The sequence below is a fragment of the Amphiura filiformis genome, chromosome 20 (genome assembly GCF_039555335.1).
Source record: "Amphiura filiformis chromosome 20, Afil_fr2py, whole genome shotgun sequence".
NCBI lineage: Eukaryota > Metazoa > Echinodermata > Ophiuroidea > Amphilepidida > Amphiuridae > Amphiura > Amphiura filiformis.
The window spans coordinates 31061205-31080472 of NC_092647.1; the positions used below are offsets into that span (position 1 = coordinate 31061205).

Below are 19268 nucleotides of genomic sequence, written 5' to 3' on the forward strand. Positions count from 1 at the left end.
TCCTTTTCCTCTTCTTTCTTTTTCCTTCTTTCCTTTCTTTTCCCCTTCTTTCCTTTCTTTCCCCTTTCCTTTCTCTTTTTTCCTTTTCCCTCTAAAATTTCCCCCCAGATTTTTCCAGGGTGGGCGAGTCGCCCATCCTGCCAGTGCCCACCCCTAGCTACGCCACTCACTGCCGCTTGGAAGTTCTTGGACAAAAAATGTGTATGTGTATCGAGGTGGACACTGGCATAATGATAGCGAATCGTTTTTGTATACAAACCTTTCCATATAATGACACCACTATATAGGCCTAATGAAACGAAAGAAAACAGTAGCTAATTTATAATACTGTCAGTACATTGTAGCCTATATAAATTCACAGATTCATGTAAAAGCTTGTAAATGCCTTATTTTCAACGTCTTAAATGCACAGCTTTCGACTGAACCAGCATGGCTATGACAATGACAAAGGTACCAAAAGCTGAATGTTGATGAAATCACTGAATGGGCCTTTAATTCTTCTTCTGAATTTGCTTTTGTTTGTTCTGTAATATTTATCTATTTATTTATTTATCATAGGCGTAGAATGGGGTGGGGTGGGGGGGGTGGGGAGGTGGAGGTGGGTATCCCCGATATTTTGCCAGGGGTGTTCCATACAATCATGTTGACGCCTGTATGTGGGTTTCTGACCAAATTAACCTCGTATTTAATTTGGCCATTTTAGCCCAAAAAGTGCATTTTTTAATCCATTTTTTCACCATCAGTTTAGCTTCAAATTGGCAAAATTTTTCGCGTGCTTCGCGTGCATTTGTACCATATAACCTTATTTAATATGTCGCCAAAAGGTGCTGAATTCATTTCATATACTTCAAGAAATTATTTCCAACCCCATCCTTCCCAATGTCAAAAAGAAATCTACGCCAGCTGTTATTTATTTCATTTATTTATTTATTTATTTATTTTTTATTTATTTATTTATTTATTTATTAATCGAAAGCTAGCAATTATCAATATCAATAAAGTTACTGCTACGTCCGTCATATCACATTTCTCCCGTGTATTTATTTATTTATTTATTTATTTATTTATTTATTTATTTATTTATTTATTTATTTATTTATTTATTTATTTATTTATTTATTTATTTATTTATTTATTTATTTATTTATTTATTTATTTATTCATTTATCTATTTATTTATTTATTTCCTTTTACTTATTTATTTATTTGTTTATATATTTGTTTTGACAGTCCCAACGATTTTTTTGGCAACAATTTATGCACACATGACATCCCACATGATTAGGCAAATAACATGAGTAGGCCTATTTGAATCAGCAAATAATAATGGCACACGATCATTTATTTCTTTGTTATTTTATTCCTTTTGTTTACCCGGTTTGTTTGTTTGCTCCAAAAAACACACTCCAAGTTTTCCAATCGGCCTAAAATGTATCGAATTATAGGCCTGTGCCTAAAATTGTATCGAAAATTGATATGACCAGTGAACAAAAGTGTTTAAAATTTTGTTTGCATTTTGTGATAAATTTATAACACATAAAACAAATTAATGATGAGTTATGAGAGGAGACTCATCATCACATCATCAAGGTCACGACTCACGAAACTTTATCGTGACTGACTGGGTGAGTAGGTGAGCTATTTTAGTTTGCAATGACATCATCTCGTACCGTATGTTTACTTCGGGTCTTTTAATACCTAACAAAACATTCACGAGGCAAGAATTCAAATATAGGAAATGAACAATGTTACTCCAACCAATTTGAGTTAGTTTCCTGAGAAATCAATCAATTTAGCAGAGTGAGAGAAATAATTATTACATTTTTATTTGGCAATTTGTGCCTTCAAATTTCTCATAATATGTTGTAAAATAATTTTAATAGGAAATTTATTGGAAATAATACTAGAAAGTATTACAAAATATGGATTAGATATTTTCCTGGGATAAATATTTGCCTTCTCATGCAGACCACGTAAGTACATTTTCTCAGTATTGAAAGGGAGTCTCAATTTTACCAATCCTGCATTTTGTGCCACGAAACAAAGCACATACAGGACTCGTCTACTTCACTTTCGGGAAACGTGTTCTGTATGCATTAGTTTATTTACGTTTATTACTTATTTCCAACGCTACGCTGAATAAAATAAAATTTATTTCTTGATTGGATTTAGCGGTTCTACTTTGAATGTCAATGTTATCCAAAGAGGAAAGAAATTCAAAGCGTCCCGGAAATAATCACCCCTATTGTGAAAATGACCATGGGGAGTTGCCCTCTTGTGACGTCACATAGTGTTTCCTCTGCCCTTCGGCCTAGACCAATCATAATCCGTGAGTAAGGTCACATGACTGCCTGCCGACGACGACCAGATAAATGATAATAAATCTACCGAGAGGCATATCGCAGAAAAGACGGAAATAATTACAACTTTCGGGTTGCTATTTTGTATTTTATCGGTAAGTTTAGGGAAATATTTTTATGTTTTCATGTAAACTATAGTATTTTTGATAGCTATGCGGAATTTGAAGTGTACATTTTGAAGGGAAAAGGTAAAATTAGCAGTTTATCGAGAGGGTGTTTTGTGAGTTTATCGCCATATTTTGTGTTGTCGCTGTGTATTTCTACGTCACCTCGCCTATTTACTTGTTTCGATTTTCTTTTAAATTGGGCTATTTAATTGGTGTTTTGTATTGTTTGGGTTCCAAACATATAATTTAAATGTCCGTGTTCCTTCATGTGATCACTTTGTGAAATGTTAAACAAAGATTCATAAAATGATCAAAAACAGACATCATTTCGTGTAGTCGGGGGTCATAAAAACCAGTCGTAACCACTTCCGTGGTGGTTCAATTTTGCTGTATCACATCTCTCAGCTGATTGTGAATTTAAAAACATACAAGCTCTGGCCGGACAGTCGGCTCGCCGGGTCCATTGTTTTGACCAGTGTCTCCAGTCCAGTTCCTTTTTGCCCCACATGCACAATGCCAATATACAGCCTCTCATCATTATTACCATAAACAAAAAATGGTACAATAGATGGGCTAAAAGCAATAAATTCATGGTTATGCCATTTTGTTGAAATGTGTACACGTACATGTATGTACACCAAGATGTACATTTATATGTCCGAGCGATCCTCTGTTTACTTTGGTGGGTCTAATTTTTCCAAAACAGGTGAAACACTAACTAACCCTGACCAAAACCAAAAAACTTAGTCCTGTTAACGAACTAGTACTAATTCTAACCTTGCCCTAAGGCCAATGAAAGTCAATTCCTAGTTTCCTGTTACACAATTGTTCATGACTGTGAGTCTGTGTAGGTGACCATTTCATTTTTCATTATTCATTATTTCATACCATTTCATTATTGCATCTGTTACAGGTGTAAACCAATAACTACCCATGTATACATGTGATAAATCACAGTTTGTAGTTTACAGATGTAATTTACAACCACATGAAGGTGATTCATTGTCAAACTAGACTCAAAAGTTACACAATTTTTTTATGGGATGAGATCAGAGCAGATCAAAAAGTGCGGGACAGAGAAGTGAGTAGGTTTCATTATTAATTCATTATTAGCCATATACCATGCTCCTAATGTAAAGAAAATCCCTGAAAATCAACAGAAAGAGATTTATGAAATATTTAAAACCACAATTTTTTATCAACATTTTATTCAAAATAATGAAATATTTGGCCAGCAATTAGTTTTGAGCGGAGTAGGGTAACGGGAAACAAGGAATCAACTTTCATTAGCCTAACCCGCAAAGCTAAGTAAAGTCTATATTCTAAACCTTTTAACCCTAATTTGCCTTAGGCTTAGACTAAGGCTAGGCCTAGCCCTAGGCTAAGCCTAAATTAAATGTGCAAAATAATTTCTGATTGGACTGTCTAAAACCAATGATTGCCAATGTCCATCATGTGAATATTAAATTTAATCATAAAAATGTGGTTTTTGATTTAAGGATGTTTTCTGATTTTCAGGCTCATGATTTGCTGGACCAGACAAAATACTTGCTCGAGAAGTCTAGCTTCAACGATACCCCGGGGCCCTTGCATCGATACGATTTCTTCACATTCGAGGCTAGAGTCCATCGAAATCTATAGAAAAAATATTAAATTTGTGTACATCGTGGAACATTCAACTACGCTTGTTACTCGCGACTAATCATGCTAACTACACTTGGCATAATAGCGCTACTCTCACGCGTCCATATTAGCGAGGCTATCTGCGTACAGCTGCTTACTACGCACAGCCACGCAAAGAGTATGTTCCACGATGTACACAAATTTGATAATTTTTCTATAGTAGAAATTGATGATGCATGACTCCATAGTGTTAAAAACAATGGAAGGTCAGAAGTAAACACAGTCGATCACTTGATCGCATCAAAAATGTTGCTAAAATTGCACTTTCAACTAAATTTTAGACTCGTATATAATAGGCAACTTTTCATTTTCTTGTTAACTTGAGCTTTGACTTTGCACACAATAGTTCCACATTCGATGCTAGCCTAGAGACATGTTGCTATCGTTTTTCAGTAGATCAGCATTGACATGATGTGCTACAGATGGGTTTTTTTTTTCTGTTGATGTTTAAATTGGACAAGTTCACTTTGCAGAACTTGAAAATATTTTTTTAATTAATCTCAAAAAATTAGTGCTGTATTTATCTGGAATGGGGAGTAGTTCTTTTTACACGATTAACAACTGGTGTTCCAAAGCATCTGCTGCAGGCAGCTGTACTTGTATGCAGATTTTGAGGACAATCAAGAGTAGGCCTACATTGTACCTTCAAGTTCATTGATAATCTGAGTTTGGCAATAGTTTCAAGTAAACAAGGCATCAAGATCTGCCTGGAAAAAATTGGTTCGCCTCAAGTTTGGTAGTCTAGAACGTGATACTTATTACGCTGGTCGTCAGCACAGTTTTGATTTTTTGTGTACGTAATGTTAATCGTGCAGAGCATCACATGTACACGCATAAGGGGGATTTGTCTGTACTCGCATACAGATACAGCCATACGTCAGTTAACAACACTATGCTGATGAAGCAGTTTAGTAAATGATTTGACTAATTAAAAAAATTAGTTTCTGGAATCTACATTTTATGCATTGGTTCACCTCAAGTTCGATAGTAACGTAGTTGTGTATTTTACTGGTCGCACCGTCGCAGTATTGGATGGTGTGCATAAAGTTAATCGCGCAGAGCATACACGCATGCTTATACATTGTACAACTGTACAAGGGCAGTTTGTTGGCACACTTGCAGATATATTGTATGTGTACGTATACATGTATACAGTCTGTCACAATTTTATTGTTTCAAAAGACCCAAGTAACTTTGTCTACTCTTCAATGGTCAATTAGAGAGTACAATCTACATAGTTTCCCTAGAAAAAATAGGGTTGAAAAGTAGTAAGTAAATACACTGTACCCTGTACAACAGAAGGGAATTCAAATTTCTCATGCGCACATATCCAAAGTTCCAAACCCAGCTTACTCTAGCAGAAACCCTGACTACCATGTACATTGTAGAGTGTACAAATTCCATGTCTTTGACCAGCATGGTCATTTTGACTTTTAATTTTGTTCTTTTTTTAGCATGAACAACCAAAGTGACCATGTAGTACACACATGTTGTGTTGCAAAATACTGGAGGGGAAATCCTGTGGGGGAAATTAGTGAGAGGGAGGGGTTAAGTTAGGTAGGTTTTTGCAGTTTGGACAATCTACATTGTCATGCTCCTATTGTGCTTCATTTTACCTGCGTGTTGCACTCAGTTCAAATGCAACATGACCTGGCTTTTGCGGTGTGTAATTTACAAAATACTAGTCGTCGTTGGTCAAGAAATACCATTCAATCGCTCATCATAAATTATATGATCCAAATAGACCAGGGGCTTCAGGGCATGTTTGCATTTTGCCTGTGAAGGGCAAAGTTTTGATAAGGTACCCCCAGATTACTTTGCCTTCATAACGCTCAACTTGAAGGCACAAAATTTATTGTTCAATTTAGGGTTTTATTTAATTGACAAATGCAGGAGGTATATACACTATTCTAGTCTAGTCATCATGCATAATAATTAAATATGGCTGATTGACCATGTAGCATTTTACACACAAATACGAGTCTTCACTTTATATCTAGCCAAGGTATGTAATTAGACAATAATAACTGCGCGCTATCCAGAACGGTAAACTGCATAATATCCGTTTTTACACGCTTTTCAATGGGAAATGAACTTTGCTGCTTGGATGATATAACGAGAGGTTAGCATTTATTCCGTATTGAAAAGCGTGTACTGACGGATTTATGCAGTCGACCGGCCTCATCTGTTTTGAGGTCATCACAGGAAATCGGAGGGTTCGGTTTGGCTGCGGGAGAGCTCCCAAGGAAAACTACTGAAGCCCAACGCAAACCCAGACAATTTCATACAATAGCATGTGAGGAGAGAATGGTCAACTAAGGAAAATTCACTCTCCTGTATCGGATAAGGAGAGCAGTAGAGAGTGATTGCTCTCGCTTTCCTCAAAAGGCAGGATGTAATGATTATGAAGACACATTGTGGAACTTCCACTGGGATGGGATGGTGATCCCTAAACAAAAACAGTGAGACGCTCTAGGCACCATCAAGAAAATTCCTCCAAATGGCTCAATTTTGACAGCTGAGTGCAAATAGAAAGTCATGTGTATACATGTGTGGTTTAAAAAAATGTACGGTAAGCTATAGGGTAAACAGAAAATCTTAAAATTAAAATGCATGTAGGCTAGCCTGGCTAGGGGCTACATGTAAGATGCTGTTCCTTTTTTGCAGATTCTCTGATCATCAGTCGATACATTACTATAGGGGTTCACCATCTAGTGTGTTCTTTCAATTTGAACTTATGTAGGGCAAACTCTGTTTAGACTTACATGTACAAATTATGTTCTTGCCAATATTTGCACTTCTTTGTCAGTGTTAATTTTACAAAGCTTTCTATCTGTATGCTATCTAGGGCAAGATTCTCAGGCCCTTAGAGAAACTTGAAATTTGGTCTTACAAGGAAATTGCTTTTGTTTTGTTTTCTGCCAGGCTGAGTTGTTTTCCACCCCCCGACAATCTCGATGATGGACAGCGGCAATGGCAGTAAAGAGATGCCGTCTGGCTCTCTATGTAGAAATGGCTGCGGTTTTTATGGAAGTGCGGCAACAGAAGGAATGTGTTCAAAGTGCTATAAAGATTACCTCAGGAAGAAACAGAGTTCACCAGTACAGGCCGCCACAGCACTAGCAACACCATCTCATCCAGGTAATGGTACATACTAACCACTCACATTACAACATTAGGGTTTTTTTTTGGTTAACTGTAACCTGTTGGGCAGATAATGAGCTATACAAGTTGCTAGCCCAAAAGGAACTTTTCAGCTACGCAACATCCAGAGTCTTTTTGAACGGAATTAATGAGTAGCCTGCGCTCTAATTCATGAATTAGATCTAGTGTTAAAATTAGTCGCCATTCAACTTGGGATAGCTTCAACCCTGCCCTATGTGAATGTGATGTGGATCAACATTTTTTTTTTGGATAAAAGTTTGTCCATTGTCACCTATGGGTTTGGAATGACATTGAATTTGGACACCAGGTATTCAATTACATGTGATGTAGGTGTCCAAAAAAGTCACCCGGAACCAAAGAGTAGATAGTAATGGGGAGATTGGGAGTAGGTGTGAGATGGATAGCAGCACAGAGGTAGGTGTAGGATTTGTCAAATTTGGGCCATCCTTTTATTATGTCCAAATAAGGAATTCCTCACTGGAGTTTAAAACTCATGAATGATTATTGTACACCAAAGAGATGTCCACCAGAAGTTCTATTTATACATGATGTAGGCCTACACGTAGGAAAATTAGCAGCCTGTTTGTTTGACCACTTGAATTGGTCTAATTTCTACATGTAATGTAGGGAGATCAGGGGGAAGTATGTACATGTAGAACAAACAGGGGCGTAGCCAGCTTTTTGGTCAGGAGGTCAAAATGAAATATCGGGGACACAGACGAAAAAAATTACAGTTGCATGTACAATACATAGAGACTGTACATGTATGTCTTCAAGCTTCCAAAAAAGGCTTTATTGGGACGAAGTGTGCGTGCGAGCATGAAAAAGTTGGTATTTTACACTATTTTCGCCTATTATCAGGATGGAAAGGGCTTTACCTGTACAATGTGCGCATATAGCGTGCAACAATTTTGTATTTTACAGGTGGCGGATGACATGATCGAGCCGGCAACTTGTGAAACCGCCCGGCCGTATGGCATTTTCCAATATACTCGGTTAGTTTTGTGGGGTTCATTATCGAACCCAACGGTTTTAGCTTGTATTTATATTATTTATCAACATAGGCCTATTTGTTTGCGATATTTCAAGCGTTTTAAAATTTCAAAATAATCCCATTCAATTACATGGTTGATGATGAAAATTTACTGAATTTAGAGAATGCAATGCGGCCACCACCTGGTATTTTACACTATTTTGGCCCATGATCGGTCTGAAATGGGCTCCTTGTCCCTTTTCTTTTCCTTTGCCTTCCATTTGCTCTTTCATTTTTTTTGTCGGGCACTTTTTCCCTTTCATTTTTTGTCAGGGGGCACTCTGCCCCCCGCTGGCTACGCTACTGTGAACAAAGTAACTGAAGTACATGTACCTCCGGATAATTTGGCTATGTGCTTTACAAATTTACAAATGTGCGTTGTTGTTTGCATTCCGTGTTTAAAATGTTGTGCCAAAAATGCCTTTGACGCACAAGTGACAAGTTTATAAGTTATAGTTGCATATTTTTATTGTTTGATTGCGGGCTCATGTTAAAAAACACCTGGAGGTACAGTATTTGCCGTCCATGATCAGGAATCCAACAAAGCGGACTTACCATATAGCTTACCCATCCATGGGACAATTTTACTCTTTGGGTATAATCTCTTGGGTATGGACAATTGGACATACATGTGTTCAGTACTGAGTGTTCACTGTGACTGTGTTGCAAGATCATGGTACAGTACAAAGTTCAACAACGTGAGTCAGTTTCAATGATCTTTGAGCAGTAGCAAAGTGTCAAAGTTTTGATTGAATAAACAAAATCAATGATATGATGTCAGTTTTTTTTTTCAAATTACTCGAAAGTGAATAAATTATAATTCAAAATTCAAATACATAAATTTGTGTGAAATTTGCAGTAAGGTTTGGCAGCCAAAAGAGTAAAGTTGCAAATTTAAACTACACATTGTATATTATTTTCCAACCATGATACATTATCTATCACAAGCCTGGCAATTAGCTATTGTGATGTGCTTTATCCTTGTTGACAGAGATGGTGTGTTGTATACACAGTTGTTTAGTCATTAGACTGATTGGACCATCTGCATCAAGTTGTGATTATTTTAACCATTCATGTACAATGTACTCACAATAAATTTATGCATCAAATTCTAGAGCTTTCCTGAAAAAAGCAAAAGCTTGCATATTGAAATAATATTAGTAACAACTGTCAGAAAAGGTGTCTGTGCATTTTAAGCCGAAATAACATGCATGGGTACAATGAAAGAAACCCCACTGTTTTGGCTGAACATGGAGTTCTATGGGGAGTTTAGGTCTGATTTTGGTTGATTCCATGTATAAAGTTGAGACATATATGTGTTAACATTACAAATATGCCAAAAAATTAGGTTTGAAAAAAATGAACCAATTTTACAATATTTTATGAGATCATACATTTAATATTGCTTTTAAAATAAATACATTGTACAATGTAGTAATTGTACATCATTGTGATACATGTATGCACATCATTTTTGGCCAAATGCCAAGGTGATAATTGTGACCGACTTTGACCAGCTGATGATGGCACTCCCATCATCAGCACAACAAACTTGGCACATGAAGACCTCTTGGCGAATATGACATCCAAATTAAAAGCTCTGTTGGATGGATAAGAACTCAAACAGCACAGTCACATGAGCTTATTTAAGATCAAGTTGCATTTTGTTATTATAAACAAACAACTAAATGTATTTTGATGTTTGTAGTCCATTGCTGGGGAAAATAACAAACTAGAGAGTTTTTCCTCTGCCAAGCATGCAAGTGTATTTCTTTGTTAGAACCCTACATGTATGTATCCTAGAAAATAGAAATGAAGGCCCTATCATTTCTAATCCATTGTGTTTTGATTTAGAAGATGGATGTGTATTACATGTGAACAATTCTAGAACTTAGGCCTGCATGTAGGACTTCCTTTCTAATGTTTCTAACAAAGAAATCAATAATAGAAAACAACATGGATGCAATTTAGACTTCCTGGTTGTGTTATTTGGTATTGTCTTATTGTTTTATGACAAATTGTGAATCTTGCTTTGGTTTTTAATTTAAAATATTATTTTCAGGAAAGTGCAATGACCTTGTTTTTTATCTAGGCAAAATGCCAAACCAAAGTGTGCAATGTCAGTGACAGCAGGCATATCTATATCCCAGGCCTATTGAATAATGATTGTAGGTGCAATATATAGGTTCAGTTTTGTCCTGCTTTGAAATCAATTCTTGTACTCTTCAGACCCTACATGTATTCACACAAGCAAGTCACAGTATTATAGATCTTTCTGATTTTGGTCATTTCTGATTGTGTCAGGAATTTCTGTGAATCTTAGAGTTGTGTTCACATTTTGTGTTATTTAAAACTGAGATGAGTCTGGCCCAAACACCAAGGAAAGAGAGAGAGACACTTCTGCCTAGATGATTATTGCTGTGGCATGGCAACCTTTTAAATTAAAGTTTGTCATTTGCAGTGCATAATTTAGAAAAAAAGATTTTCAACAAAAGCATCATTGTAGCTAAAAGTAAAACTTTTTATCGAAATGCCAAGTATGGCCTTTGATTATACACACACATATACATGTGATGTGAATGATCTTGTATCCATAAGCTGCACTGTGTCTTTCAATTACCAGGAAGTTTATTACCCCACCCACAATCATCACCACAAATTGGGTATGCCATGATTGAATGTTTCCAGATTTAGCTTTGAGTCTGTTCTTCCGTGCTGGGTCAATAGGACCAAGAAAGGAAAGGTCAATGATGAAAAGTTTACTCATCAGTGTGGATTAATTTTTTATCAAACTTTTTTGTTTTCATTTAATATGGCAACCTGATGTGTACCTGTCAGCAATAACATGTACCCGAGTATTATGTAGAACAGGGCTGTCAACTGTCACGCCAAAGTAGTAAAATGTCATGCCAAGGTAGTAAATGTCACAGCAAGGTTGTAAAATTGCACAAAATGTCACGCATAAATGTTGTAAAATAAATAGTTCCTTCCCCCCCCACGGCTCAAATAATCATGAGGCAAAATGAACAAATGCCAGTGTCACATGCCAAGCAGTTCCAAAAAGTTGACAGCCCTGAAGCCCCTGATGTAGAACATCAGATTAAAATGAACCAGAAAGTCAAGCGACATATGCCTCCCAAAACATAGCTGACCCCCCCTCTCTTCCCATCAGTAATGAAACTGGAAGTGGGCCAAAAACTAATTTGTAATCAACATTTTTAACTCCTCCCTCCCTTACAGGATCTGATGGGTTACTCGGACTTGTTTCCTTTAAATAATGTTACAAGCATAATTGCCTTCACATATATTTTCAATCATTGAAATTGCTGTGAGCATTTTCACATCATTTTAAAATTCTAATCATGTGAATGTTCCATTTTGAATATTCTGATCAGCCATGGTGAAATTAAAATGTCAAATTATCAGTTTTATTTTATCTGCCATAATATCTGTGAATTTATATGAATCATCAGTCATGACCAAAATTATGATTTTATAAAAAAACACATTAAAGCAAACTTTTCTTATCTGACATAGAAAATAATATAAAGCCATTCTGATGAGGTTTGCTTACATTGTATTTAAATGTGTGATTATGTACAGAACTTGTTAAAATAATATTCAAGGCCTTTGTGTCACAAATCATTCAGTCACAGATAATACTGGATTTTCCTTTTACTGCATATTTAATGATAAATATTTGGTTTAGAAAGCAATTCCAGTCCTGTCCCATGCATGCATAATGTGCATTGCATACTTGTTATGCTTGAGCCTTTTATAACTGAAAGATGTGTAAAGGCCTTACATGTAAAATTGGTCAGGGTTATTTATTTACAATGTGTATTTCCAGTCTTGGTCAGGGTTATCCAGATTTTGTTTTGTATAAAATCAGACCAGAAGGGAATCCTCAAATTTGACACTTTCAATTAAAGTTTCTACTGTGAAATCCATTGTTTTTGTAATTTTGAGAAATAATTGTTCACAAGGTGTATACATGGACAAAACAATAGTTCTCCTATGAATGATACCATTTCATGGTTCAGCAAAAATATGTTGAAGCTCTTTGGGCTGTTTAGGATTGAGGTTGACCATTGATTGCAAAGCAAAGTTGATGTTTACCTGTGAAGGTTACATATCCAAAAATTACATTGACCTTTCAATTGAACCAACATGGTCTTTGTTTGACATTATCCATGTATTCAACCACAGTCAGATATGATTGAACCAATGAGGTAGAACCAAAAAGTAACGACCCTGCCATGTTTGTGTTTGTTTGTTTGTTGTCGCTCATGGTGGTCAAATAGTGTAATACCGGATTATTTCGCTACATGTACATGTATGCGCTTGGCAAATTTTGATGTGTTTTATTTTGCATTCTGCATGCAAATAACATATTTGACCAAAAACACTATTTTCCTCCACATGAGCGACAAACCAAGACGGTGGATTTAGAGAAGTAGGCAATTTTAAGTCGGTTCTCTTTGGGTATAATCTCTATGGATTGAACAGACAGGTTTACAATTACATGGCTTTGTTCAATTGACAGTTTCACATGAATCAATAGGATGTATGCTAAGTAACATTCCTTTTGATGTCCATGTAATTCAGTTGGCAGTTGAAATGTTTCTAATGTGAATTTCGATGCAATTAATGATCATCATATTTGAATTTTGTTTGTGTATTTGCAGTCACAGTAAGCACCAACCTGTCAACGTCAATGACGTCATCATCATCAGATCCTAGTCCCTTAGTTACCTCAGACAGCGCCTCCACAGCCTCGTCGTTAGCATCTACCACCACCGGTGTCCCCACAATCAGCAATGCAGCAAATGAGCGAGTCCAACCCCCTGTAGAGGAAGAAGGAGCCACAGCCAAAACTCCCGACACAACTTCAACGTCAGACGATTTCTGTCCGTCACCGGCAACATCCGGGGATTCGCCGGATGGTTCAGAAAAAGGAAAGAAGAAGAAAAATAGATGCACCACTTGCCGTAAAAAAGTTGGTCTTACAGGTAGGTCCAGCCAGCAGTAACTTTTTGTGCAAACTTGATTAAACCAATTCCATATAGATACAGTAATTAGTGGCAAGAATTTTGACAATAATCTTGCATTAACCATGATTGTGTGCTGTTTTCATGATTAAAGGGCGAACTTTTTATTATGATATACAGACTAACTATAACAACAATTAAACAAACCCACTCTTAACAAAAATGTAAGCCTGAAGTTAGCTGGAAAATAAAGCTCATAATAGGACAAATTTACTTGAAAGTAAGTGAATACATGAATGAATATTAAACATGAATGCACTGAGTCAGTGTACTCTGGCTCAGTGCATTCATATACACCAGGCACAAAAAGAAACTCGTCAGTTATATTCATCCTTGCTGTTCAATAACTTGATAATTTTTGATTATTCTGAAATATACATTTTGTTAATTGGACTTTGCTTTCTCATTTGACACCCTGTTCGTTAAAAACGATCTAGAATTGACCAAGATATGCGCCTCCAAAGCCTCAAACCCCAAAATCAAAAGTTGCATTTTCAACGATTTTCAATGGGAACGCATCGTTGTATTGCACACAAGCACCATGGGCCAATCAATAAAGCACACAGTGTATACAGGCACAATTGAATCGTTAAAATTGCAACTTTTCATTTTGGGGTTTGAGAGTTTGGAGCGCTTATATCTTGGTCATTCTTGCTCAATGTTCACGGACAGGGTGTCAAATGCGAAAGAAAAGTCCAATTAACAAAATGTATATTTCAGAATAATCCAAAATGATCAAGTTATTGAACAGCAAGGATGATTATAACTGACGAGTTTCTTTTTGTGCCTGGTGTATTAAAGTATATGGTATCTTTTATACTGGCCCAACTGTATGTATTAAAAGTTTACTTGCATTATTAGTATGACAGGTCAGATCATTGGACATACATATACTTCCAAGCTTCATTTGGTCCTGCTGATCATGTACTTTTGAATGCCTTTAATCATCAGCCAAGACTTCATTCTCCATTCAACTGTAATGCTTTTCATGCGATAAATTATTCATTCGTTTATTTCCATATGTAAAAATATACAACTACATCAAAAATATATCAATGACAATAAAGTACAAAAGAAACACAATATGGCGGAAAAGGCAGGAAGGCCAATAAGGCCTGAGAATTGCCTTTCCCTGACGAAAAAAACAAAAACAAAGATTATTAAATCAACAAATATAAATAAAAATGACTAACAGACATGACAAATTACAGTGCTTGAGAATGGCCTAATTGTACTTAGAAATGTTTTATGGACTTTGAGTTTTTAATTTTTTTATCTAGAGAGTTCCAAAGCATGGGTCCGCTTCGTTCGAATGGAATGGTGGGAAAAAACTCTTTTTTTTTGTTAACTGGAGATCATTATTTCGTCTTGTAGATGGATGTTATAAAATTAGTCACACTTTGACAATTTTGAACTGGTTCTCTTGTTTTAAAATGTCAGTCAGTGGCACATGCCCTCCCCATCCCCCATCGATTGCAAAATATAAAAAATCCCATAGGAAAATTGCCGAAAAACAGTTTGTGCACACCCCCCATTCACACCCGGTGCCCCCAAGTCGAGGTAAGTGCCCCCCATATGATGACCCACGCTATGCCACTGATGTCAGTGTCTGTAAATATTGATTTTTATTAAAGTTGTTTTCTCTTATTTTTCTTTCCTCTTTCTGCTCTCTCTTCATTTGTCGCATAATATCACAGGTTCGAGTGTCGATGTGGAGGACTTTTTGTAGTATACACGTTACTCAGACAAACATGAGTGCTCCTTTGATTACCGATCACATGGCCAGGAGGAAATTAGGAAAAACAATCCAATAGTCGTGGGTGAAAAAATCCAGAAGTTGTAACACAGGTCATGTAGATAGATAGGGTGTATATGTATTTTAGCGAAAACAACAAATGTATGATTATCAATAGATTGGGGGCAAATTATGACGAGAGGGTTGATGACAAGTTTGAAACTCTGCAACATCTAGACTTAAAAAATAGGCATCAAAAACCTAGTTATTACTTCCAGTATATTTATATTGTCATATTTCGATTTTCGGAAACGGAACGGAATATCAGAGGAGTCTTGTTTTAGAATTTTGTTGAAGTTCTATTAATCCTATCATGACAAAAGAATGTTACTACTAAATTCAGGTAACGCCATTTAACCACGTTAGGACTGCCTTTTATTTATAACAAGAGCGAGTGTCGATATGAACTCAAACCGTTGTGGTAAATGGACGTAACTACCTGAATTCCTAATTGTAGATGAAGCCTTTTGTCATGTTATGTTATGTCATGGTGAGTAATATGGTGTGTTAATTGGTGCATCGTGAACCATGGCAAGTAGATATAATTTTTTTATTAAAATGCTGTTTTTTTCCTTCCAAAATGAGACTTCTCAAAGTGTGTAGTTTCTCCCTTGTCACTTATGTCGGTGTTTCATATTCCAAAACATCCCATCATATTAGCATGCAGCCCAGTTTATAAACGAGTGTAATGGTACTTCACACTAAAATTGTCAAAGAGTGCAATTGTCAAAACTTACATAATTATTTGAGACTCAGGTTTTGACAAAGGTACTCTTGATAGATTGCATGTACATAAACACACACAATGTTCATATTTTATCCAAGTTTAACTCTTACCATATTGCATTTAATAACATTTCATTCTTCTAACAAGTTTTGATTTTTTTTTTTTGTCAATATCATTTAGCAACTCTTAATAAATTGTGCTGTGATTTTTGTTTTTGTTGTTTAAATTATGGACAGTTAGTCTGATTTTGCCATATTCATATTTTATCAGAGCATGTACCTCGGGGTATTGTTGTTGAGGGTATTGGGTTTACCGTAAGTAGCAGTTTATAGTTTTGTTGCTTCAAAAAAATCATTTAATCAAGAATTTTCAATTCAAAGATACATGTACATGTACCACACCACAACTATAATAGTTGCCAAGGAAGCCAAGTGGATGATAATAATTATCATCCACTTGGCTTCCTTGAAACAGAGCGTCTGCATGTGATACACTAGGGATCAGAAGCGGTGTATCTGTAGGGCACAGTCACTGCGCTACTCACTTTGGACCACAATGGCCTCATTCCCGTGGCATAGTTCAATAACCTCTATTAAACAATCACAGTGTAAAATTTGTCCTCAAGTTGCAGAGTATGAGTTTTTGTACTCAAATTTTCAAAGGTCATTCAATGAATGTACAAATGTATTGGGGTTAAAGAACTGTGCCTTGATAGATGAGCATGTTGTGGGTCCTTTGATATTGTGTGTGCTACTATCTAGAGGAAGCCTAATGGACTAAAAACCTTTATTCTGCATTTAAGTATAAAAATATATACAAAAGTGAATATTCATTCAGAAATAATTTCCATTCATCAATATTATTTGCTAACATGAGAAAAAAAAAAAAAAAAAGAAATGACTTCACAAACTTCTGGTACTTTTACAAAAGGTGCATATTTTTCTTCCGGTGTAAAATTTTCCTGATGCATTGGGGGTAAGAAACAGTATCCCATGGTCAATTTCAGCAGAAATTGTTGGATATTGGACATGTCTGTCTCAGGTTGTTTTAGTAATTCTGAAGTTATGCAAAATTACATATAGAACAAAAAAATGGTGAAAGTACAGGTTTGATTTTTGAGCAGAATTTTTGGTTTAAAAGTCTGTTGGCAATAACCTTCAAAACGATACTTATCAAATGTTACATGAATACAAAATGACTGTTTCAATACTGCCATGCTAAGTTTGTTCACTACCGCAACCAACTAATAAATCGGCTCCAAATGAAAGTTAATGCCATAATTTAAAGTGGCAAACTCTGCTACAAATTATTCCATTGCACCCCATATGAAAGATATGGCCTTAATCTTCCACACAGGGAGTGTGAATTTCAAATGGGGTTACTTGAATGGTGACTCCATTTGAACTCTCACTGTGTGGGAGATTAAGATCATGTCTTTCATAGTGCGTGTATGGATTTTAACCCAATATCATCCAAATAGTGAAATTCAAAAAAGTACCAAATTTATACCGTACATGCATAGTGCGTCTACAATTAAAGAAATAAAGGATAGTTCCACGTCCGCAACATGACATTGATGATGGTGTGAATCTTTGTCTGTTAATCAAACTCTGTTTCAAAGAATATACATGTATTAGCAAATAACACAAGGTTGGTTGGCTGTGTGGATTACTGCCGATATAGCTTGATAGAGCTCAAATTAAGTCGATCAGCGATATTTTAATTTTGTGTTTCAATTAATTTTTATTTATCAATGTGAATTGTTTCTGTTATATATTTTAGAAAAAATGATTTGAAAAAAAGATTTATGAAATGTTATTCAGTTAATATCAAGAAATATGTAATCATGTTGAGAAACCATCATAACAAAATCTATCTCCAGCATGCCCATTTGTTTCATCCATCATCAATCATTGAATAAACAAGAATCATGATCATCCTGTACAATATTATTATGTTATATATATAGAAACCTCACACCCATTGCATGCTCATTATATTTAACAAATTTAAATAAATACTAAAAAAAGTTTAGCCATTGTTATTGATATCAAAATCTGTCATTTTGTGCACTTATTACCAATTTGCAAGAGTTGTTATTATTGTTGTTGTTAGATACTAAATGAGACGATGAATGCTATTCTTAAATGAGCTGTGTTTTCCCCGTCGAGAAGTGGAGATCTAATGTATATTTAAAAGATCGCTTAGATTTCAGTTGATGTTTTAAAACGAACGGCAGCATTAAAACAGTTAGTGCAACAGTGAAAAATTAAGACGCATGTTATTTGTATGCAAGAAGTTGTTTCTGCAAAGCTGCCGTATGCTGTGTGAAATTTGTATCTTATGCTGTGTTTTTTGGGCAGTGGCCATTGATTCTGTTCTTGGAGCAACTTGGGTCTTGATCTTGACAACCATCTTCAGAAAGACATGCACTTGATCTATACATTGGCAATTTTCAAGACCCCTTTGCATATTATGATAGGAATGAAAATACAGTATAAGGCAGCTATCCAGAAACATTCAACACCCATATAGATGATGCTTACAGAATACAGATGACTTGTGTATAAGACCTGAGCGCAAGAAGACCGTAAGTCCGCTTGGCCCCTCAACATGTATACACTAAAGTTGCGTATAGTTTTGTATAGTGTGGTGATGTTTTATACCTGTTCAGGGGTCAAAACAAATCTTTGACAACCTTTCATGATGTTTTCACCATGGAACATGTATTAAACATTATAAAACCCCAAGAAACTATACGTAACTTTAGTGTATACATGTTGAGGGGCCAAGTGGACTTCCGGTCTTCTGGCGCTCAGGTCCATGTTGGTTCACCTCAAGTCAGGTAGTGCCATCAGTGCTTTCTTTGGTTATGCTGCAGACATGCTGCCAAACCTCCTTTGTGCGTGTATGCTCTATGCGACTAACTTGACGTATGTGATTCGAGATTGCGATCAGTGCCTATGTCACTACCGAACTTGAGGTGAACCAAAGTTTAGATTTGCAACTTGCAAAGATGTGTGTAGGATGATACTGCATTGTGTATGTTCTAGTACAGTGAATTGATACAGAAAATGTCCTGCATACTTGATAATGCCTTTTCCATCAATGTAAGAATGTGTTATCTACAAGTGAGTGACAAATTGGATACAGGCTTTTTACTTTGGCAAGCAGTATTAGATCCGGACCTGTTCTCTGTATCACCAGCTTCTTTACAAGTGTTTTTCTAAGATGAATTCGCAAGCAGTATGAAGGTTGCTCCAATCACGTCATCAATGTTTATTTCCATGAGCGAAATACCTGTATCTGCAGAGTATTTGAGTAACTTGGTATAGATACATGGCACC

General features: G+C 36.0%; 1 protein-coding gene across 1 annotated transcript; it reads left to right on the forward strand.

Moving 5' to 3' along the window:
- Positions 1–2327: 2327 nt before the first annotated feature.
- On the forward strand, positions 2328–16651 carry LOC140142441 (AN1-type zinc finger protein 6-like). The gene is given in 5 exon segments (XM_072164412.1): positions 2328–2455; positions 7076–7291; positions 13037–13364; positions 15097–15126; positions 15128–16651. Coding segments are annotated over 4 exon segments (657 nt in total). The 5' UTR covers positions 2328–2455; positions 7076–7107; the 3' UTR covers positions 15243–16651.
- The last annotated feature ends 2617 nt before the right edge of the window (positions 16652–19268 follow it).